Genomic DNA, 17,826 nt, shown 5'->3' on the forward strand with positions numbered 1-17,826 from the left:
AAAAATTTTAGGATATTAATATTATTTTTGAAAGTTTACGAGTATTTTCGAAATGGAGTACTAATGGTGCGGTCTATATACTAACCACCACCAGATAATTTTGAAACATTCTTAAGTATTTTTAAATATTTTTAAATTTTTTAATTAAAAATAAAGGTATTTTTTGAAATAATTTTCAAAATTGAGTTGCATTTTTATTGATTTATATACTAATTATGCACAAAAAAATGCAGCAAATTATTTGAAGAAATATTTTTGGAATTATTCCAAACTTGTTCCACTAATCAAATGAGAAGCAAATCACGTGCACTAGAAATCATTTTCTCCTTTAAATACTTTATTAAATCATATTAGTACTTTTTAAATACTTTATTATCAGTATTATTATTCCTCTTAAAAATTAAAACATTATTTTATTTATTCAGATTTTTGACAGTCCCATGTTTCCAAAAGTAAGATCCTGTCACGTTCTATTTAAATAAATACAATCATTTTACTTTATTTGCTAACTCAATTAAGATACTATAAACTTTTTAATTATCAAAATTAAAAATATAAACTTAATTTCTTTTTCCATATTTATTTAAAAGTCTCCAATTTGACTTTTAATTCATTATATAAATTAAAATGAAGGAATTTACAAGTATATTATATTAAATTTCATTTTATTGACAAAATAATAATTTAGGAAAAATAAAAAATATATATATTATATGACACGTGTATGCCACGTGGCGAAAGGGATTCTCTCTATTTGATGGTCGTTGGGGTGTAAAAGAAAAGTTGACGTTGCAGGAAAGCCAAGTGGAGGAGAGCAGACATCATATAAAGTTCTTCTTCCTCTGCTTTCCTTTTTCTTCATTTCCATTTCCACTTCTGCTCTGCAACTTTCTTCCATTCTTCTGCTCGTTTCATTTTCTTCCCGTTTCTCACACCAATTTCTCTTAATCTCTCTCTGTTTCTTTACCCAAACTACGTTACTCTGTTCTTACATTCTCTTTATCCTCTTTTTTCTGTGATTTTTTTTCATGTTTTTCTGTTCGTTCTTCGTTTTGATCTTGTGTTCATAATCTTTCAGATTTGTCTTTCTATCTAGCTGTTTTTCCACTCTGTTTTTCTTGCATTTGCTGAGTTTGTCCTCAAATAAGGATTTGTGCTCTGTTTTTTCTTCTCTTTCTTCTATGGAATATGGTGCATTTTGGATTCTATTTTGATGTTCTACCTCTAGAGTTTTCTTGTTACGTTTTCTTTGGTGTTTTTGTACTGTTTTTTCTGGTTACGTATACTTGGACTTGACGGGGGGAGGAACAGCGCCTTTTGATGGCGCTGTTTAGAAAATTGTTCTGCCGGAAGCCTCCAGATCGGCTTCTAGAGATGTCGGAGAGAGTTTACGGTATGCTTCCATTTCTATTTTTTATTTTTCCTTGTGTGTTTTCTTCCGAAATGTTGGGTGTCTCTTTCCTGCTTTGATGATCTCAACTGCATTATACTCGGTGGTCAACAATGTGACCTAAATATTGTCGAATTGAGCTTCTTTCTTTACTTCTGTGCGCGTTGGAGTTTGGTTTGGGAGTTCTGACATACTTATAACAGTTCTTCTCTTCTCCATTTCTCTGTAGACATTCACTATTGTCGTGTACGCCATTCTAATTTGACCATGATCTTTTGTTCCCATTTTCTTTCTGTTCGAGATTTTTGTTAGACTGATAAGCTGATATCTTTGACTTACTGCATGGATCTATAGTCATGAGGCAAGATTTACACTTCGCAAATTGAAGCAGTTAATTGATTTTTTGGAGCCTGGTTCTGTTCACCTAATGTTCTTTTGTGATCCCACCATTTGGAGAGGTGAACGAAAACATTGCTTTTAAGGGCGTGGAAACCTTCCTCTACCAGATGCGTTTTAAAACCTTGAGAGAAAGCTAAGAAAGGACAATATCGGCTAGCGATGTGCTTGGGCTGTTACAAATGGTATCAGAGCCAGACATCGGGCGGTGTGCCAGCGAGGACGCTGGGCCCCAAGGGGGTGGATTGTGAGATCTCACATCGGTTGGAGAGGGGAACGAAACATTGCTTATAAGGATGTGCAACCTCTCAGTGTCTTAAAACCTTTTTAAAACCTTGAGTGTATCTTAAAACCTTTTTAAAACCTTGAGTGAAAGTCCAAAGAGGACAATATTTGGTAGTGGTGGCTTAGGTATGTATGAAAATCTTTTGCAGTGTCCCCAACTTTTTGTTATTTGTAGGAAGCTGCTTATTTTTCTGTGGAGTGAAAAATCCTCATTCTTTTTTTCCAGTGTTTGATTGTTGCTTCTCTACGGACGTCTTGGAAGAGGATGAATACAAAGTGTACTTTGCTAGCATTATACCAAAGCTGCAAGACCACTTTCCTGATGCTTCTTTCATGGTGTTTAACTTTAGTGAACGAAAGAGGAAGACTAGAACTTCAGATATATTGTCTCATTATGGTATGACAGTTATGGAGTATCCTCTGCAATATGAAGGGTGTCCACTACTGCCATTGGAGATGATCCACCACTTCATTCGGTCGAGTGAAAGCTGGTTGTCCTCTGAGAGACAGAAAAATGTATTGTTGATGAACTGTGAACAAGGAGGATGGCCAATCCTTGCTTTCATGCTTTCAGGTCTCTTATTGTACCGCAAACAATATGAGGGGGAGCAAAAGACCCTTGAAATGGTCTACAGGCAAGCTCCTAGAGAACTTTTCCATGTTCTTTCTCAGATAAACTCACAGCCTTCTCAAATGAGATACCTTCAGTATATTTCTAGGAGAAACCTAGGTTCTGATTGGCCTCCACCTGATTCACCTCTAATTTTAGAGTGTCTGATACTTCGGGACCTTCCGATGCTTGATGGAGGAAAAGGGTGCAGGCCTATCATACGCATTTACAGCCAGGACCCGTTAACACCACGAAATAAAAGTCCAAAACTTGCTTTTTCTAGTGCAAAGATGAAAAAACATGGTTGCCAGTATCTACAGGTAAAACCATAGTCACAAAATTGCAGTGACAAGAATTTGGCAAATATTTCAATGCCTTCTTGCATTTAATTGCAGGCAGCAAGCGGACTGGTAAAACTGGACGTCCATTGTCATGTTCAAGGGGATGTTGTTCTTGAGTGCATCCATTTAGATGGTGATCTAATACGCGAGGAAGTGATATTTAGAGTCATGTTTCACACGGCGTTTGTGCATTCAAACACTTTGAAGCTCAATCGTGATGAGGTTGATATTATATGGGATGCCAAGGGGCAGTTTCCTAAAGATTTTAGAGTAGAGGTAGGCTGTTGTTTCTTTTCTGTTAATCTTTTTTCTTTGAAGTCTTTGAATTTGAAGGAATACTCATATGTCAGGTACTCTTTCTGGATGCTGATGATGCAGTGCCAAACGTCTCTCCTGTAACGAAAAGTGATGACAAAATTGAAATAGTAAGCAATTCGACTGAGGAGTTTTTTGAAGTGGAAGAAATATTTAGCAATATAGTTGACGTGCAGGAATACGATGTTCAAATGGTACATGCTAATGAAGTAGATGATATTGATCATCAAACAGTTTGGAAGGAGGATGCAGATCCTCCTACATTCCAACGCTGTAAATCTTTTGGAGGGAGTCGAAACTTGGACAAGAAGATCGATTGTAACGTTGAAGCAGTGAAGGACATCACTGTCGATGACGTGACTTTCAAGCGAGATGAAAAAATGGACTCTGGTCTTCATGTAGTGAAGGACATTGTTATGGATTATTCAGATAAAAAGCCAAATCCTCCGCTATTTTCTGTTAACGTACTGAGACGCATGGGAATCAAGGAACTGATAGACGATGTGTACAACAAGTTGGAAGAGGTTGAGCATCAAGGGTATCTAGAAGATACTGCTATTCCAGACTTCGAATCGAAGGTTCCTGCGAAAAAGTTGGATTCTGATGCGTGGAGGCTTAAATATGAGAAGTTGCAGCCACTAGCATCTAGGAAACAGCCTTCGTCAACAGCTAAGCTATTAAATAATACAACCTTAGCTAAACAGAAGACCAAACAACCAGAAGATCAGGGCTCTCTTATACAGGAAAAACCAAAAACTCTTTCTAGATGGACTCCACATGACAAAGAATCTTACATAAACTCCATGCATGTGTTTTATCCATCATCATGGCATACTGGTGCCTCAGCAACATGTATTAGTTCTCCTACTAGAGATTCTTATTCATATTCAACTTCAAAACCTGCTTCTATTACTTTAGGACTGCTGCTGTCAACTGATACAGCAGATGAACAAAACTGTAACATGGTGAGTCCTAGAAGGCCTTTATGTTGTTCTGCAACAGAGATTCCCACGAGTAAACCACAATCCCCACTTAGCTCCCCAAACCAATTACCAAATGCTATTCTGCATCAAGATCCTGCTCTACGGTCACCAGCTCTTCATGCTAACACGTCTTTCTTGCATACATCATCTCCTAAATCTTCTTTGCCACCCTCTTCATATATTCACATAAATGCTAGATCTCCACCACCTCCACCACCACCACCACCACTACCTCCTCCACCTTCCAGTCACGTGGCCTCTAAAAGTTCAGCGTTGGTGCGTGGAAATGCACCTAAGCATAGAGCTCCACCAGTACCACCTCCACCTCCTGTACGTAAAGCTCAACCACAATTACCTCCCCCACAGCCACCCCGTTCACCTGGAGCTTTGCTTTCTCCACGCCTATCTAATGCTGGAGCTTTTCCACCACCCCCTCCCCCGCCTCCTCCAATTCAGAAAGCTCCTCCACATTTAACCCAAGGGCGACAGGCTTTAAAATCTCCAACAACCTGTGTGGTGTCATCATCATTGCCATCTCCAATTTCTAATGCGCCATCACCTCCTCAACCTACGACAGGTCCCCTTCCACTGGTTCGTTCTCCTTCCAGACCTTCAGGAGGTATGTCTCCACACCCGGTAGCTAAAGGAGTAAATTCTTCAACTGATGTGAAAACATCATCTGTTGTGAGGGGACATGGGTTCTCGCGGTCAATGGGCATGGGAGTGGCTGCTATAGGACCTCAACGATCATCATTAAAACCTCTGCATTGGAGCAAGGTGACTCGGGTACTACAAGGGAGCTTATGGGAAGAATTGCAAAGATTTGGAGATCCTGAAAGGTATTACAAACTCTTCTGTGAATCTACTCTTTCATTTCGATTGTGATATTTTTCACTATCCACTTTCAAACTGTGTATTTTGGCCTAGATGCCATAAGTTCCTTTAATCTTCAGCATTCACTATCCTTGTAATAACCAAGTTTCGATATTCTTCTTAGTGCACCAGAATTTGATGTAGCTGAGCTGGAGACACTTTTCTCTGTGACTGTCCCTAAACCTATTGTTGATTCAGGAGGTAAATCTGGAGGACGAAGGAAGTCAGTTGGATCAAAACTGGACAAAGTTCACTTGGTACTGTAGAACAATAAAATATATGTTTTATGTGATCGAGTCTTTAACTGTTGGTGCAACTAGAGTTGATGTAATATTTAATTGCAGATTGATCTTAGGCGGGCAAATAACACTGAAATCATGCTAACAAAAGTTAGAATGCCACTGTCTGACATGATGGTAAGCCAAGAAAAGTTATAGATACATTGGATATTTCTCTTTGGCATAGACTAATTTTTCCCATCATCAACTTCCCAGCGCTATAAATTCTGATTTAATGATTGCTAGCCTTTATATCATATAGAACGTTGTTGGGTGGCTCTGGTACTGAATAACTGTAGAAAAATTTGAATTCAGATAGAAGATTTTAGTGACTTAAAAATCTCAGTTTTGAAAGGTTTGCTTTAAACTTAATAGAAAATATCATGATTTAGTTTCATTTTGTGCAGTATGGACTATCCGAGAATTTATGATGTCTTATTTTATGTCAACGCTATATAGGATTCCTCCTTTTCACTTTCATGCTTGCACAAATTTCTTCTTGAAAAAGAGAGATTTTAAGAGTTGGAGTTTGATCTTACAGCTAAAACCTTATTTCAACCCCAGCTCATCCTTTCACCATGGTAGCCAATATTTAGGAGTTGGAAAATACAGTATCAAACTGTTGGTGGCAAATTTCAGATCTTTTTGTGCTTGTTCTCGTACTGCATTCTTACTGTTACTGAAATTTCTCACGTGAGTAAGCGTTGTTTCAGACCTGGAAGATTAAAATGATCGAGCAGATTATTTTCTTACAATTGTCGATTCATCGTATAATACAGGCAGCAGTACTCTCCATGGATGAATCCATATTAGATGTAGATCAAGTGGAAAATCTTATCAAATTTTGCCCCACCAAAGAGGAGATGGAACTTCTCAAGGTGAAAGATCTTGTAAAATACTATTTGATGATCCTTTATTCGATTTTCCGTTCTTAGATTCTTCCTATTATGGAAGTGATATCCTGCTCGTATTAAATGTTCTGTCGCCTGATGCTCTTTACTTATGATCAATTAACTAAAGATTTCTCGTGCTTAAATTATTAAGGGATACTGTGGTGACAAGGAAAAACTCGGAAAGTGCGAACAGGTAATTTTCAGTTGCTCTGTTGAACAGTCATAGACTGTGTTATGTTTTTTTGTTTGGGGGTTGACATTTTCTTGGTTTCGATTTTTTTCTGATTCAAATTACATGTTTTCTTTTCATTTTTCATTTGTTCACGCATCAGTACTTTTTGGAGATGATGCAAGTTCCTCGTGTGGAGTCGAAGTTAAGAGTGTTCTCTTTTAAGATTCACTTCAGCTCTCAGGTTCTGTGGTATCTGCGTCTCTTCATTTTTATCCTCTTTAGTTTTTCTCTATATATTGATTCTTGACCTCCTTTGCAGATAATAGAGTTCAGAAAGAGCCTAAACACTGTAAACTCTGTCTGTCAAGAGGTCAATTGCTAATGATAATGAATACGTTCCTCCGCTTGTTCGATATATTTCAAATCTCAGCCCATTAATTTACATTACTGTTTTAATAGGTGAAGAACTCTTGCAAATTGAAGGAAATATTGAAGAGAATTCTTTGCCTGGGAAATATGCTGAACCAAGGAACTGCTAGGGGTAAGAAACTTCTTGCATCTTTGTTAGATAACACACTTTTAGCTTACATCATGATACGTAAATGGGTCAATATGACACCATAATTTCATGTTCACGAAGTGTTTTAGTCCATCAATTTTGGATACATTACTAGCCAAAGGCATACCATGCAGGTTCTGCCATTGGATTCAGGTTGGATAGTCTCTCGAAACTCACTGATACACGTGCTACTAACAATAAGATGACTCTCATGCATTATCTCTGTAAGGTACTATTTTAATTCATCTGTCTTATTGATAAATTTTAATAGTTCTATCCTGATAAATATTTGGAAAGTGCGAGAATGAGAGGTTATATAGCTTGGATACTATACTTTCGGTTTTTATTAGAAAGGTTTCGATGATATCTCATCCTAAAGAGGGAGTATATTGTGGAGTGAAATTTTTATCTTTTTATATTTCCCCAATCCCCTCCTTCTCTCAAGTGTGGCAGGCTGTTCACAAAGTTGGTTTATGCATGCTTCAGGTCCTTGCTTCGAAGTCACCGTCGCTTCTTGATTTTCATCTGGACCTTAGTAGCTTGGAAGCCGCATCTAAGGTCTCCATATTTCTTGGTATTAAATTCAAACATTATGTATAGAAAACTTGTTTGACATGGGGTCTTGCTTCTCATGCAGATACAATTGAAGTCCTTGGCAGAAGAAATGCAAGCAATAACAAAAGGATTGGAAAAGGTGAAGAAAGAACTAGTTGCATCTGAAAGCGACGGCCCCATCTCCGAAGCTTTTCGTAAGGTACAAATTCTTTCTTCCTTCCCCACATTCCCTGAGATTTGGTGTGAAAGAATGAAATAAAGCAGTTTTGTACTAAAAAACAAAATTCTTTTGTTGGCATTCTTGACATCATAACTATACAAACACTCTTTTGGTTTGGTCCCTCTCATCACCCCAGATGCACACACAAACATAGTCATCCTGAACACTTACAGTGGTTTAAACAATCTTTATCTTGTACTTTTAGACATTGAAAGGATTTGTTACTCTTGCCGAGAAGGAGGTGGAATCTGTGACCGTTCTTTACTCGGCGACGGTAATCTTCTAGACCAGCTCATTTATGTTGAATTATAGTTTGAAGCTATTGAGAAATCAAATAGAATATGCTTTTTCTTACTGCTTTGTGGCAGGGTAGAAATGCGGACGCACTTACACAATATTTTGGCGAGGATCCTGCCCGTTGTCCATTTGAACAAGGTTAGTAAATGGTACACAGCTTGGCTTTTTGTTGTCTCTTGTTGTGTGGTAATAGCTGCAGAGTTTGCAGTTCATCATTCCTCATGTAGCTTAGTTTACTAATGAGTCAGAAGAATCATCATCTGTATAGAGTATCCTATCTCTACCCGGTCGTTGTCATGCGGGATCTGATTCCTTGTGTTCAATCCAATGCAGTTACAGGAACTCTCTTCCATTTTACTCGGTCCTTTATGAAAGCACACGCAGAGAATTGCAAGCAGTTGGAAATGGAGATGAGAAGGCTGAGAAAATAAGTGAAATTTGGAAAAAGGCCACGAGCATCATCAAGCTGATGAAGAAGTTTGTGAGGGGTGATATTCAATTCGACGATTGCAATGAGATACGATATAGTATCCGAGGATGTCAAAAAGATCCTTTCTTAGGACACCAGAAATCTAAGATCGATAGAATTTGGAAACTGCAGAAACTTTAGCATCCCACAAGGCTAATCTAGGACAAGGATCATCCATGCTATGCCAAAATTATGACTCTGAATTCTCTCCGAACGAACAAAATTTTACTTCAATCTTATGTGGTCATAACGTAGGATCAAGAAGTAAAGGAAACATAGGCTTACTTTTTTCTGCAGAATCTGAGTTACTTAGATCCATTGGAAGGATCAGGCCCTTTGGAGTCATAGCCTTCTTGAAAGAGTTCATGTAAGTAGAGAAATTTGATTTCAGATTTACAACAAACCAGCGCCTAAGAACCGTTCAGACTTTAGCCGTAGGATCTAACACCCACCAGCATAATAGCTATCTGTACAAAGCTCTCTCCCTGTTCATATATTATGACTGATACCAATTCTGTAACATAAATTTCAGAGGTTCTGTCCCTGAAGATGTTGTATAGCTCTTTAGTTAAGATGTTAGAAGTCAGCCATAGCTAACTTCTGTGACTGTAACATAAAGTACTACTCTACTTCTTAGACAGAGCATGAAGCTATCAACATTTGGTAGAGTAGTGGGGCCTTCTTGCATATATATATATATAGTACAAGGAAGCAAGCTAATCATAAGTACATCAAGAAAATGGGCTCCCAAATTGACCCCACAATTGCTAGAATCTAGTTTCTAGAGATCATAGTTTTTCAAATCACCATAAATGCATGGAAGTTCAGAAGAACTTCAATTTTTTTCATCAACATTATTAAAGAACTTCAATATTTGACCTAATTTTTGAATTTATAAACACACAAAAATTTGTCTCATGTTTGGTTTTGGTGCCTTTTTTTCTTTTTTTTTTTTTTTTTTTTTTTTTTTTTTTTTTTGTGTGTTCTTCTACCGTCCTACTCCTACCTAGAGTTCTAACTTCTACCCCACGAGCAAGGGCTCTGTTTTTAATGCATTTTCCATCTGGGTTCGTCAACTATTGCTTGAAACAAGAGTTATTTTTTCCACATAATGCCCAAACATTTTCCATCTGGACCAGATCAAGGCTCTGTTTTTAATGCATTTTCCATCTGGGTTCGTCAATTATTGCTTGAAACAAGAGTTATCTTTTGCACATAATGCCCAAACATTCGGGTTGGCTGAGAGAATCAGATGTGTTCAAAAGAAGAAATGTTTGAAGATTTGAAGATTGGAAGCGAGCTTTTCAAGGCTGCTGAACTAGGCTGCTAGAAATTGAGTTTTATTCTTCAATCAAGCTCTGACAAATGGAGGTTTGTATATTCTACTACAATTCAACTCTCGGATATCTACAATGCGAACACCAAGGTAAAATACATAAAAGACAAACGGCAAGAACAGAGAGAACTGAAGGAACAGCTACAGATTTTTCACATGGTTTCTGCTCCTGGGTCTTTGTTTCTACTGTAGATGCTTATCCGTATGAAAAAAGAAATTTGCTTGTTGAATGAATTCCACGGGCTCTTATTGTTCTTTAATTGAATTCTATATGCTTTTTTCCTGCAGATTGTCCTGTTGGATGGATTATCCACAAGTAGTTGAATGCAGGTGATGTAGAGCCTTTGAATCGATGCAGCCACCATCGTCTTCTTCTACAGAGTCTATTTGAAGAGCTTGTCTTCCTTCCAGATCCACCCAGTAAACTGGCTTGCAACTCTTGAAGAACAGACAACTCACCACAGTGTCGAGGACGATGAAAATGGAGTACAAATATGCAATGATGATCCCTTCCGACACCATAGAAAGACTTACCCTTCCAACAACAATATAAGCTCTCACTACACGGTACTGGAACAAGGCTTCAATTGCAGCCATGGCTAAATTTGTAGGCAGAGCCAAAAGTAATGATGTGGAAGTTTTCCCTCTTATCAGAACACAAGCCTTGAGTATTGCAAAGTAACCTCCAAGCCTTTCCATGCCTGACAAAACTAATGCTAGGTTGCTGATAACCATTGTATTTGCAAGAACTAATGAATACAGGACAGCTCCAGCTGATGAGAACCAAAGGAAGCTGGTGGAAGAAGAAAAGCCAAACCCTTCAAGGGAATTGAAAGAGAAGAAAAGTATAGAAAAGACTGTTGCATTTGCTGAGAGTATGAGGATTGAGTTGCAAATATGGGTGAAAAGAAGAGGAGTGTAAAGGGATCTGATAGAGGAAAAGGAGGGGTGAGAGCTTGGTTTGGTGTCCTTGAAAGCTTGTAGAACAGAGGCTTTTGCAATAAGCAGAAAGGTAAGAGTGAAAGGAAGAGTGAAGATGGAAGAAAATATCGTTTGGGAAAGCTTGTGAGTGAAAATGGATAAGGATTCCAAGGAAGGAGGGAATCCTGCAGCATCAAAAAGGATGTTGAAGCGATGGTATATGCTTGGAAGAAGAGAAGTGAAGGAAGTAAAAACAAAAGTTTGTGAGAGAAGAAGAGAAACTGAGAAGGGAAATGCAAGGAATGCTGAAAAAGAGGTAAAATACTGATAATTCTGCAGGAAACTGAAGATTGATGTTCTGATGATGCTGCTGCTGCTGCTTGTCTTCCCCATTTCGATGCCTGGATTTTTGTGTATTGAGAAGGCTGCCTCCTCTCCCCTGCCCTCCCCTGCTCTCCCCTGTGTGTTGAGCTGTATATATTTCCTTGCTTTTGGTTGGTTGGGGGGGTTGTGTTTGATTATGCTTTTGAAAAGTGGGATAAATGGATAGGCTCAACCACTAAATGATAGCAGAAATGGCAAAGAGTGAGTTGTTCAAGCATTGCATTGTTTTTACCAAAGGAATCACTGATGAACTGGCTTGGTGTGCTGCAGTTTGCAGGGCCCTTTGTAATCTCCAAACCCCACTGACCGTCTTGTTTAGCTGTTGCAATTACAGACAAATACAAGAGCCATGATTGATTGATTGGTATATTTATTCTTCCTTAATCATGTGATTTTAAGGTTCTGTGAAATTCCTAAGATTTGTGTATGCTGTTGTTGTAGAAGTAAATACAGAATTCAAGCAGTAGATTGTGAAGAGGTGTGTTCATAAGTAGATGCCTTGAAATTGAAGAAACCAATGCCTTTTTTGGAGGCTAGTAAATAAGTAGATGCTTGGAAATTCAGACTACAAAAAGGCTCTTGAAAATGAAAGTGTAGCTATCAGAAAGAGAGTAAAGAATCCCTGCCAAAGATTGAATGAATCTTAGCTTGCAAGAGAATGAACCTGAATCAATCATAATACCCATGAACAAACCTTGGATGGGGTAGATTTCAATTGTACTCTTAATTTTTTGAGATCTTACATCGATTAGGAAGAAAAACGAAACATTCTTTATAAGGGTGTGAAAACCTCTTTCTAATAGACGCATTTTAAAACTGTGAGACTGAAGCTATAAGTAACGAACTAAAACAAACAATTTGCTAGTGTTGAGCTTGAACGGGATACAATATACACGGCATCATTTGCATCAACTTAACTTTATGGTTTATGGTAAAGAAACGTTTAAAAAGCAAAGGCTTAAGTTTTGTATTATATGGTTGGAGTTTAGAAAATGAAAGAATATATATATATATATATATATATTGATTATATTAGTTGAAACTTGAGTAATTCATAACCTCCACAACTTGCTTTCATAATCAAAACCCATTAATTATTTTCAATTTTTTGTTTTGGTTCTCAAATACAATAAAACAAAATAGTGTCGGTGTAACCACTCTTTCCATTTTAATCAAACATTAGATCACCTTTTACACACAAACCCAATTTTTCATACTTCATTTACTATCTCAAAATTTTTACTGTTGAAATGTTAAATTACAAATTTAGTCTTTAAATCTTCGTGTTTTTGTCTATTTGATCTTTAAACTTTAAAGTGTATGATACAGTATTAAATTTTTTTATTTTATGTTTAATAAGTGATTTAATTTTTTATTTGTAAGAAATTTATGTACTAATTTGGTTAAATATTAAAGTTATTGCAATATTTGAAAAATCTTAGTTAATTTATGTTGTGCATGTAAATATGTATACAATAATGTTTTCAATTATGATAAAGATTAGATTATGATTGAAATTATTGGAAAAGATGGGCCTACGACTTTCCTACAAACCGACACCTAAAGACCCATAATTACTCTTTACTATTACAGAAATTAAAATATTAGGTTAAATATCTCATAAATTAATAATACTTAAAATTTTAATTTTGCATCAAATTTGGTACCATACCTAAATATTTCACGTATTAATTTTCATATATATTATATATATATATAAATCATTTTTTATTATAATTTCAATAATTAATAAAATAAAAGAACACTCATGTAGAAGAAAACTATTTAGTTATGGCCGTGTGGTTGAGTGGTCAATCGTAAATTTAAAAACTCTAGCTAAGTGTTAGAATTTTCGTAATTTTTTCGATCGTTAATTTATTATTATTATTTTAATAATTAAATCGGATTATTATAATTGAGAGGTGACTTAGACTTGTGAAAGGATAAGATTTGGAATGATCATATGCTAATAATTGGTGTTAATTAGTGTTTATTTTAGTAATTGCATGACCTACCCATAAATATTATTATAATCTTTATTTAAATCAATTGTTTGTCTGCTATTATTTTGTCTTCCTTGCTTATTAATTCTCTTTTTTTTTTTTAAATCAAAATTAATTTAATATTTGATTCTATAAGATAATTTTTATACCACAAAATTAATTTAAAAAATAATTTAACCCATTTTAAAATTATTTTAAATCATGAAACTAATATACATTATTTTAATATGTATATATATAAAAAAAAAATTTGAATGGTTGACTTTGTCAATATAATAAACTATATACTTCATCCATATTTATTGTTTATTACCATATTTTAGTTGTAGTTTGTACTATCTAAATTATATGTATGCACCAACTCATTCGAGCTATTTTTTATGATCTATAATTCGACTAATTCGAATTATTCAACTAAAATTATAAATATTAGGTTGGGTTATATAAATTTTTTGTTTGGACCGTAAGTTGTCACTCAACCTTACCCTATTTTTAAAAAGATTAATAATATTTAACGCTTGTAATTGACGTTCGTGATATAATTATTAATGAAATATATATTATAGATAAGTATAATTTTTAAAACTAATAATCGAATCCAATCCAATCAATCCACCACCGTGAAAGTTCTCTATTTATAATCAAATAAATTACAAGAATATGGAAACGGTGGGAAGATATCTATAGTAAGGAAGACAGATATTTGTCTTATAATACTGTAATTTAGTACTAAATATCCTTGACACAATCCAACTCAACCCAACCCGAAAATAGAAGGTTGAGTTGGGTTGTGAATTTTATTCGAGTTCTCAAGCTACCAACCGAAAATTTCGAGTTAGTTCAAAAAAATTTCCAACTCAACTGAACCTGTATACACTTATTGGGTTATAGTCGCGCGGTAAACGCCATTTCTTTTGATTTATAGTTGGAATTGAGTGGATCAAAATGAATTAAATGAATTAATGGAATAAATGTGATTTTATAAATAGTAATTTTGAGGTTTAGATCTTAATTAGGGTGAAATTTGAATGATTTGATTTGACATTTTTTTTAGAATTTTGTTAAAGTAATGGAATCTTAAACATTGCAGAATTAGGTGAGTGTGTAGTTAGGTAAAAGACATTGTGAAGTCACTTTCATCACATTAATTGGTTCACCCATAAACTTAGGCCTACATAATTCTTCTTTAACATCATTTTTCACCTTCAACTTTTATATTAATTAATTACTTTTCTCAAAGTTTTCTTTTGTAATTTACTCTAATTTTAAATTTATGTTTTTATTCGGTTGTCACATATTGCTACGATAGTACATGAAATAGAACATGTCAACCACATATTGTAACTTAATAATCAAAATTGTTCTCGAAATTAAGCTATTAAATCTGAAGCTTAAAGCATAAATCTCGGTACAATGTTCTTATAAATAAGACTCTTGGGTTGTGTCAATAGATGTATCCCACACACACAACTCACACTGAACAATATAAGCACGTCTTTAAAGCATCTTTTGTATATAACTCACCTACCGATGTATACATCTCTTTACTATATATACATCGGTAGGTCTTTAAAGATCAACTGAGACTTTGCAAACTTCACTTTTCCAACATTAACACCTTTTGTTAAGATGTATGTGAATTTTTTTCACTCTCTATCTTCTCCAAACTGACCTGTGAGTAGAATGATATCGTATTTTGCTTCTTGCTTATTTTTTCTAGATAGTCTGTCGTTCATATCATATTTTTTCCAGCTTTAGCTATTACCACGTATTCAGCCTCACTAGATAAAAGAGTAACATAATTCTAAAGCTTAGACATCCAACTCTCTTATCATCCATGCTTGGTCCCTCTTGGTTGTATCTTCCAACGGTAGGTTCTCATCAAAGAACTCTAGTTACCCTTCATCAGTTAGCACAGAGTATAATGAAGATGATATTTCTGGTACTTTGATGGTTCTAGATGATCTCCTCAACACCTGCTCTTCGTCAGCAACAGTCTTATGAGTTTCTTGAGTTTTTGCAACTCACCCTCTCGTCTCACTTGCTTCCTTAGTCTCGAAATTGTCAATTTTCACGTCACAATGTCTTAGATTTTTTTTATTTTTGTTATCTATAAACCTATACCTGAACATATTAGAAACATAGCCTACGAAGCAGCACTTCACAATATTAGCATCAAGCTCGTCTCTATTCTCAGGATCAACATGAACATATGCACATATGTAGTACAACCAAAAGTTCTCAACTTGAACTCCAATGATGCTGACAACCCTATATCGATCAAGTAGGCTGTTGTATTCACAACATCAACTCAAAATGTCTTTGAATTAAGGTTTAAAAAAAATTACAGTAGAATTTTCTTCATCGTTCTCAACATATTTATATGTTTAATCTTATTCTTTAGTTTAATTCTAAATAAATTAAGGTTAAGAAACATCAATGTTTCTATTGTGTGAATAGTGTATTCATTTTCAACATCTAGTAGCAATATTGATATTCATTTTCAACATCCAGTAGCGATATTGATAAATGAAGTCGACGTCGATATTAGGTTTAAAGACCAATTGCAACTTATCTCTAGTGAAACGAGAGAGGAAAATGAAAGTAACAAAATTAGTTAAAATAATTGTTGATCACGGAGCAAATAAGAATGGACGATCAAATACATCAAATAAACAATAAAATAATTGTTGTAACAAAGTCTTGCACATCTTTATTTCCAAAACTAAAGTAGAAATTCTCAAAATTAAAATATTTAAAAGAAAAAGATGGAACCTAAGAACAAGGAAGTTCAAATTTGAAAGAGAATGAAATGGAGTGTTCGTCATGATGGACCTTCTTTTGTTTGGGCCTTCTCTCATCTCCTCAAATGGACATCGACATTTAGGGCACCAAAAAACCAAACTTTTTTAATGGGAATTTCGAATTCGTAATTTTGTTCTATCGGATAGAATCGATCAAAAATTTTCAATGGCAATTACAAGTTCAAACCTCCAAGGAAACACGACTCGGTTCCTTCCTGTTGCATGAACGCATCCCAAGGCGTTTTCTTTGGATCTCTCAAGCTCAAATTACTCTCCATTTTTCATTTGTTGCAATTCTTTATGTTGAGAAGGGAATTGGGTCTGTAGGTAAATGGCAGGCCATGAAGCCAGATCGGTTTTCGACTGGGAAAACTTCCGTTCGTTGAATTCCTATCAGTCGTCTTCTTCATCTCAGCAGCCCAAAATCCAACTGAAAGAATGGTCAATGGTGGGGATTAGGGATTCTCTTCCTAAAGACGATTTCTCCGTCTTCCCACCTTCAAATCACGAGAATCTATGGCTGCCATCGATTGAAGGAAACGAACGAGGAAGCCCAGTTTCATTTCAGTCCAATTCGCCATCGTCATCGTTCAGGTCGTCCCAATCATCTTCCTCCTTCTCATCTTTCTCACTTTCTGATGATGAGACTTCACATCCACAGTCACCGAGCCCATCTGGTTGTCAAATTCGGAAGTCCATGGCGGCTTCTAGATGGATGGCATTTGGGGTTCAGATTCTACGCTCCCGGATTGCTGCAATGACTTCCACAATTTGGCCCAATGCTGCGCGTAGAACGGCTGTTTGGTTGTTTTCCCCTGCTGGAAGGATTGGGTTATTGCTAACCCTCTGGTGGCTTTACAAGAGACTTCGTCAGCGCCGTTTGCGTCATAGTACAGAACAATTAAAGATGATGATCAAGGAGAAAGACAAGGTTTGTCAATTTCTGACCTCCAAGTGTTTGTGCTTGTAAGAGTTTTGACGCCCCCTGTATTCTGCAAAATGGGTATTAGAGAATATAATAGCTCTTTTCATAATACAACATTGCGTTACCAACTTGAAAAATAACATGATAGTGAATCTGGGTGTTTGAATTTGAAGTAAACCAAGTCATGACTGCATGTGGGGGTTATCAGAAGTGGTTTAGTTCTTGTCTTTCTTGGCATGACCTTATTCCCTTCTACATTATGCTGCTCCTCTCCACTGTCTAATTAAAAAATCTTGGTTTCTTTAGTTGAAGAATGAACTCAAGAGCTACTGTCTTGCATTGTCTGATAGATTCTGGGGTTTTTTTAATTTCTTTATCCAGAAAATCAGCCAACTACTGCAACAAGTTGCACAATTGAATAGATCAATGTTATTAGCCCAACAGAAAGTACTGCCATCAAATTAGAAAATGTGTCAAGGTAGCCATGTTTAGCGTCTATACCAGAGATGAGGCGGCAAGAAGTATTGCAGCTATTCTGAATATCTTGCTCGTTGAAGAAGTTTAGGCTTGAATTCTTGTTCAGTAGAAGGAATCCAGTAGCAGTAGAATCGAACTGACACAGAAGCTCATGCCTTAGCAGGGCAAGAGTATAAGGCAGGCACCATGGATGTCTCAAAACGACATGAATCTGTTTTTGGCTGCACAAAAACAGATGATCAGCTCAGAGATGCAATGTATACACAGATGATTTGTATTGATTTTTTCAGTATTTGTTCCAAGAAATATATATGTTCGATTAGGATTTTTTTGTAATGTC

At 35.9% G+C, this 17,826-nt stretch overlaps 3 protein-coding genes across 7 annotated transcripts; 2 read left to right on the forward strand and 1 right to left on the reverse strand.

The window, feature by feature from the left end:
* Positions 1 to 800: 800 nt before the first annotated feature.
* LOC111787688 (formin-like protein 20) lies at positions 801 to 9,304 on the forward strand. 5 transcript variants are annotated; one of them, XM_023667716.2, is made up of 18 exons: positions 803 to 1,393; positions 2,298 to 3,001; positions 3,077 to 3,298; positions 3,373 to 3,447; positions 3,514 to 5,159; positions 5,318 to 5,450; positions 5,538 to 5,609; positions 6,251 to 6,349; positions 6,516 to 6,557; positions 6,697 to 6,777; positions 6,856 to 6,906; positions 6,996 to 7,077; positions 7,230 to 7,324; positions 7,582 to 7,653; positions 7,733 to 7,849; positions 8,076 to 8,144; positions 8,239 to 8,305; positions 8,501 to 9,304. In XM_023667716.2, exons 1-18 carry the CDS (start codon positions 1,321 to 1,323, stop codon positions 8,596 to 8,598), a joined length of 3,798 nt encoding a protein of 1,265 aa, XP_023523484.2. In that variant the 5' UTR covers positions 803 to 1,320; the 3' UTR covers positions 8,599 to 9,304. The 5 variants fall into 5 exon arrangements, 4 of the variants coding, with proteins under 4 accessions (XP_023523485.2, XP_023523484.2, XP_023523483.2 ...); XM_023667717.2 differs by having other exon boundaries at positions 802 to 1,393; positions 3,373 to 5,159; positions 8,244 to 8,305; XM_023667715.2 differs by having other exon boundaries at positions 3,373 to 5,159.
* Positions 9,305 to 9,960: 656 nt separating this feature from the next.
* Positions 9,961 to 11,486, reverse strand: LOC111788436 (uncharacterized). Its single transcript, XM_023668772.2, has one exon. It carries the CDS (start codon positions 11,284 to 11,286, stop codon positions 10,279 to 10,281), a length of 1,008 nt encoding a protein of 335 aa, XP_023524540.2. The 5' UTR covers positions 11,287 to 11,486; the 3' UTR covers positions 9,961 to 10,278.
* Positions 11,487 to 16,288: 4,802 nt separating this feature from the next.
* LOC111788705 (uncharacterized) lies at positions 16,289 to 17,792 on the forward strand. The gene is made up of 2 exons (XM_023669155.2): positions 16,289 to 17,015; positions 17,391 to 17,792. Exons 1-2 carry the CDS (start codon positions 16,416 to 16,418, stop codon positions 17,472 to 17,474), a joined length of 684 nt encoding a protein of 227 aa, XP_023524923.2. The 5' UTR covers positions 16,289 to 16,415; the 3' UTR covers positions 17,475 to 17,792.
* Positions 17,793 to 17,826: the final 34 nt, after the last annotated feature.

Source organism: Cucurbita pepo, chromosome 2 (genome assembly GCF_057944985.1).
Source record: "Cucurbita pepo subsp. pepo isolate OVF chromosome 2, ASM5794498v1, whole genome shotgun sequence".
NCBI lineage: Eukaryota > Viridiplantae > Streptophyta > Magnoliopsida > Cucurbitales > Cucurbitaceae > Cucurbita > Cucurbita pepo.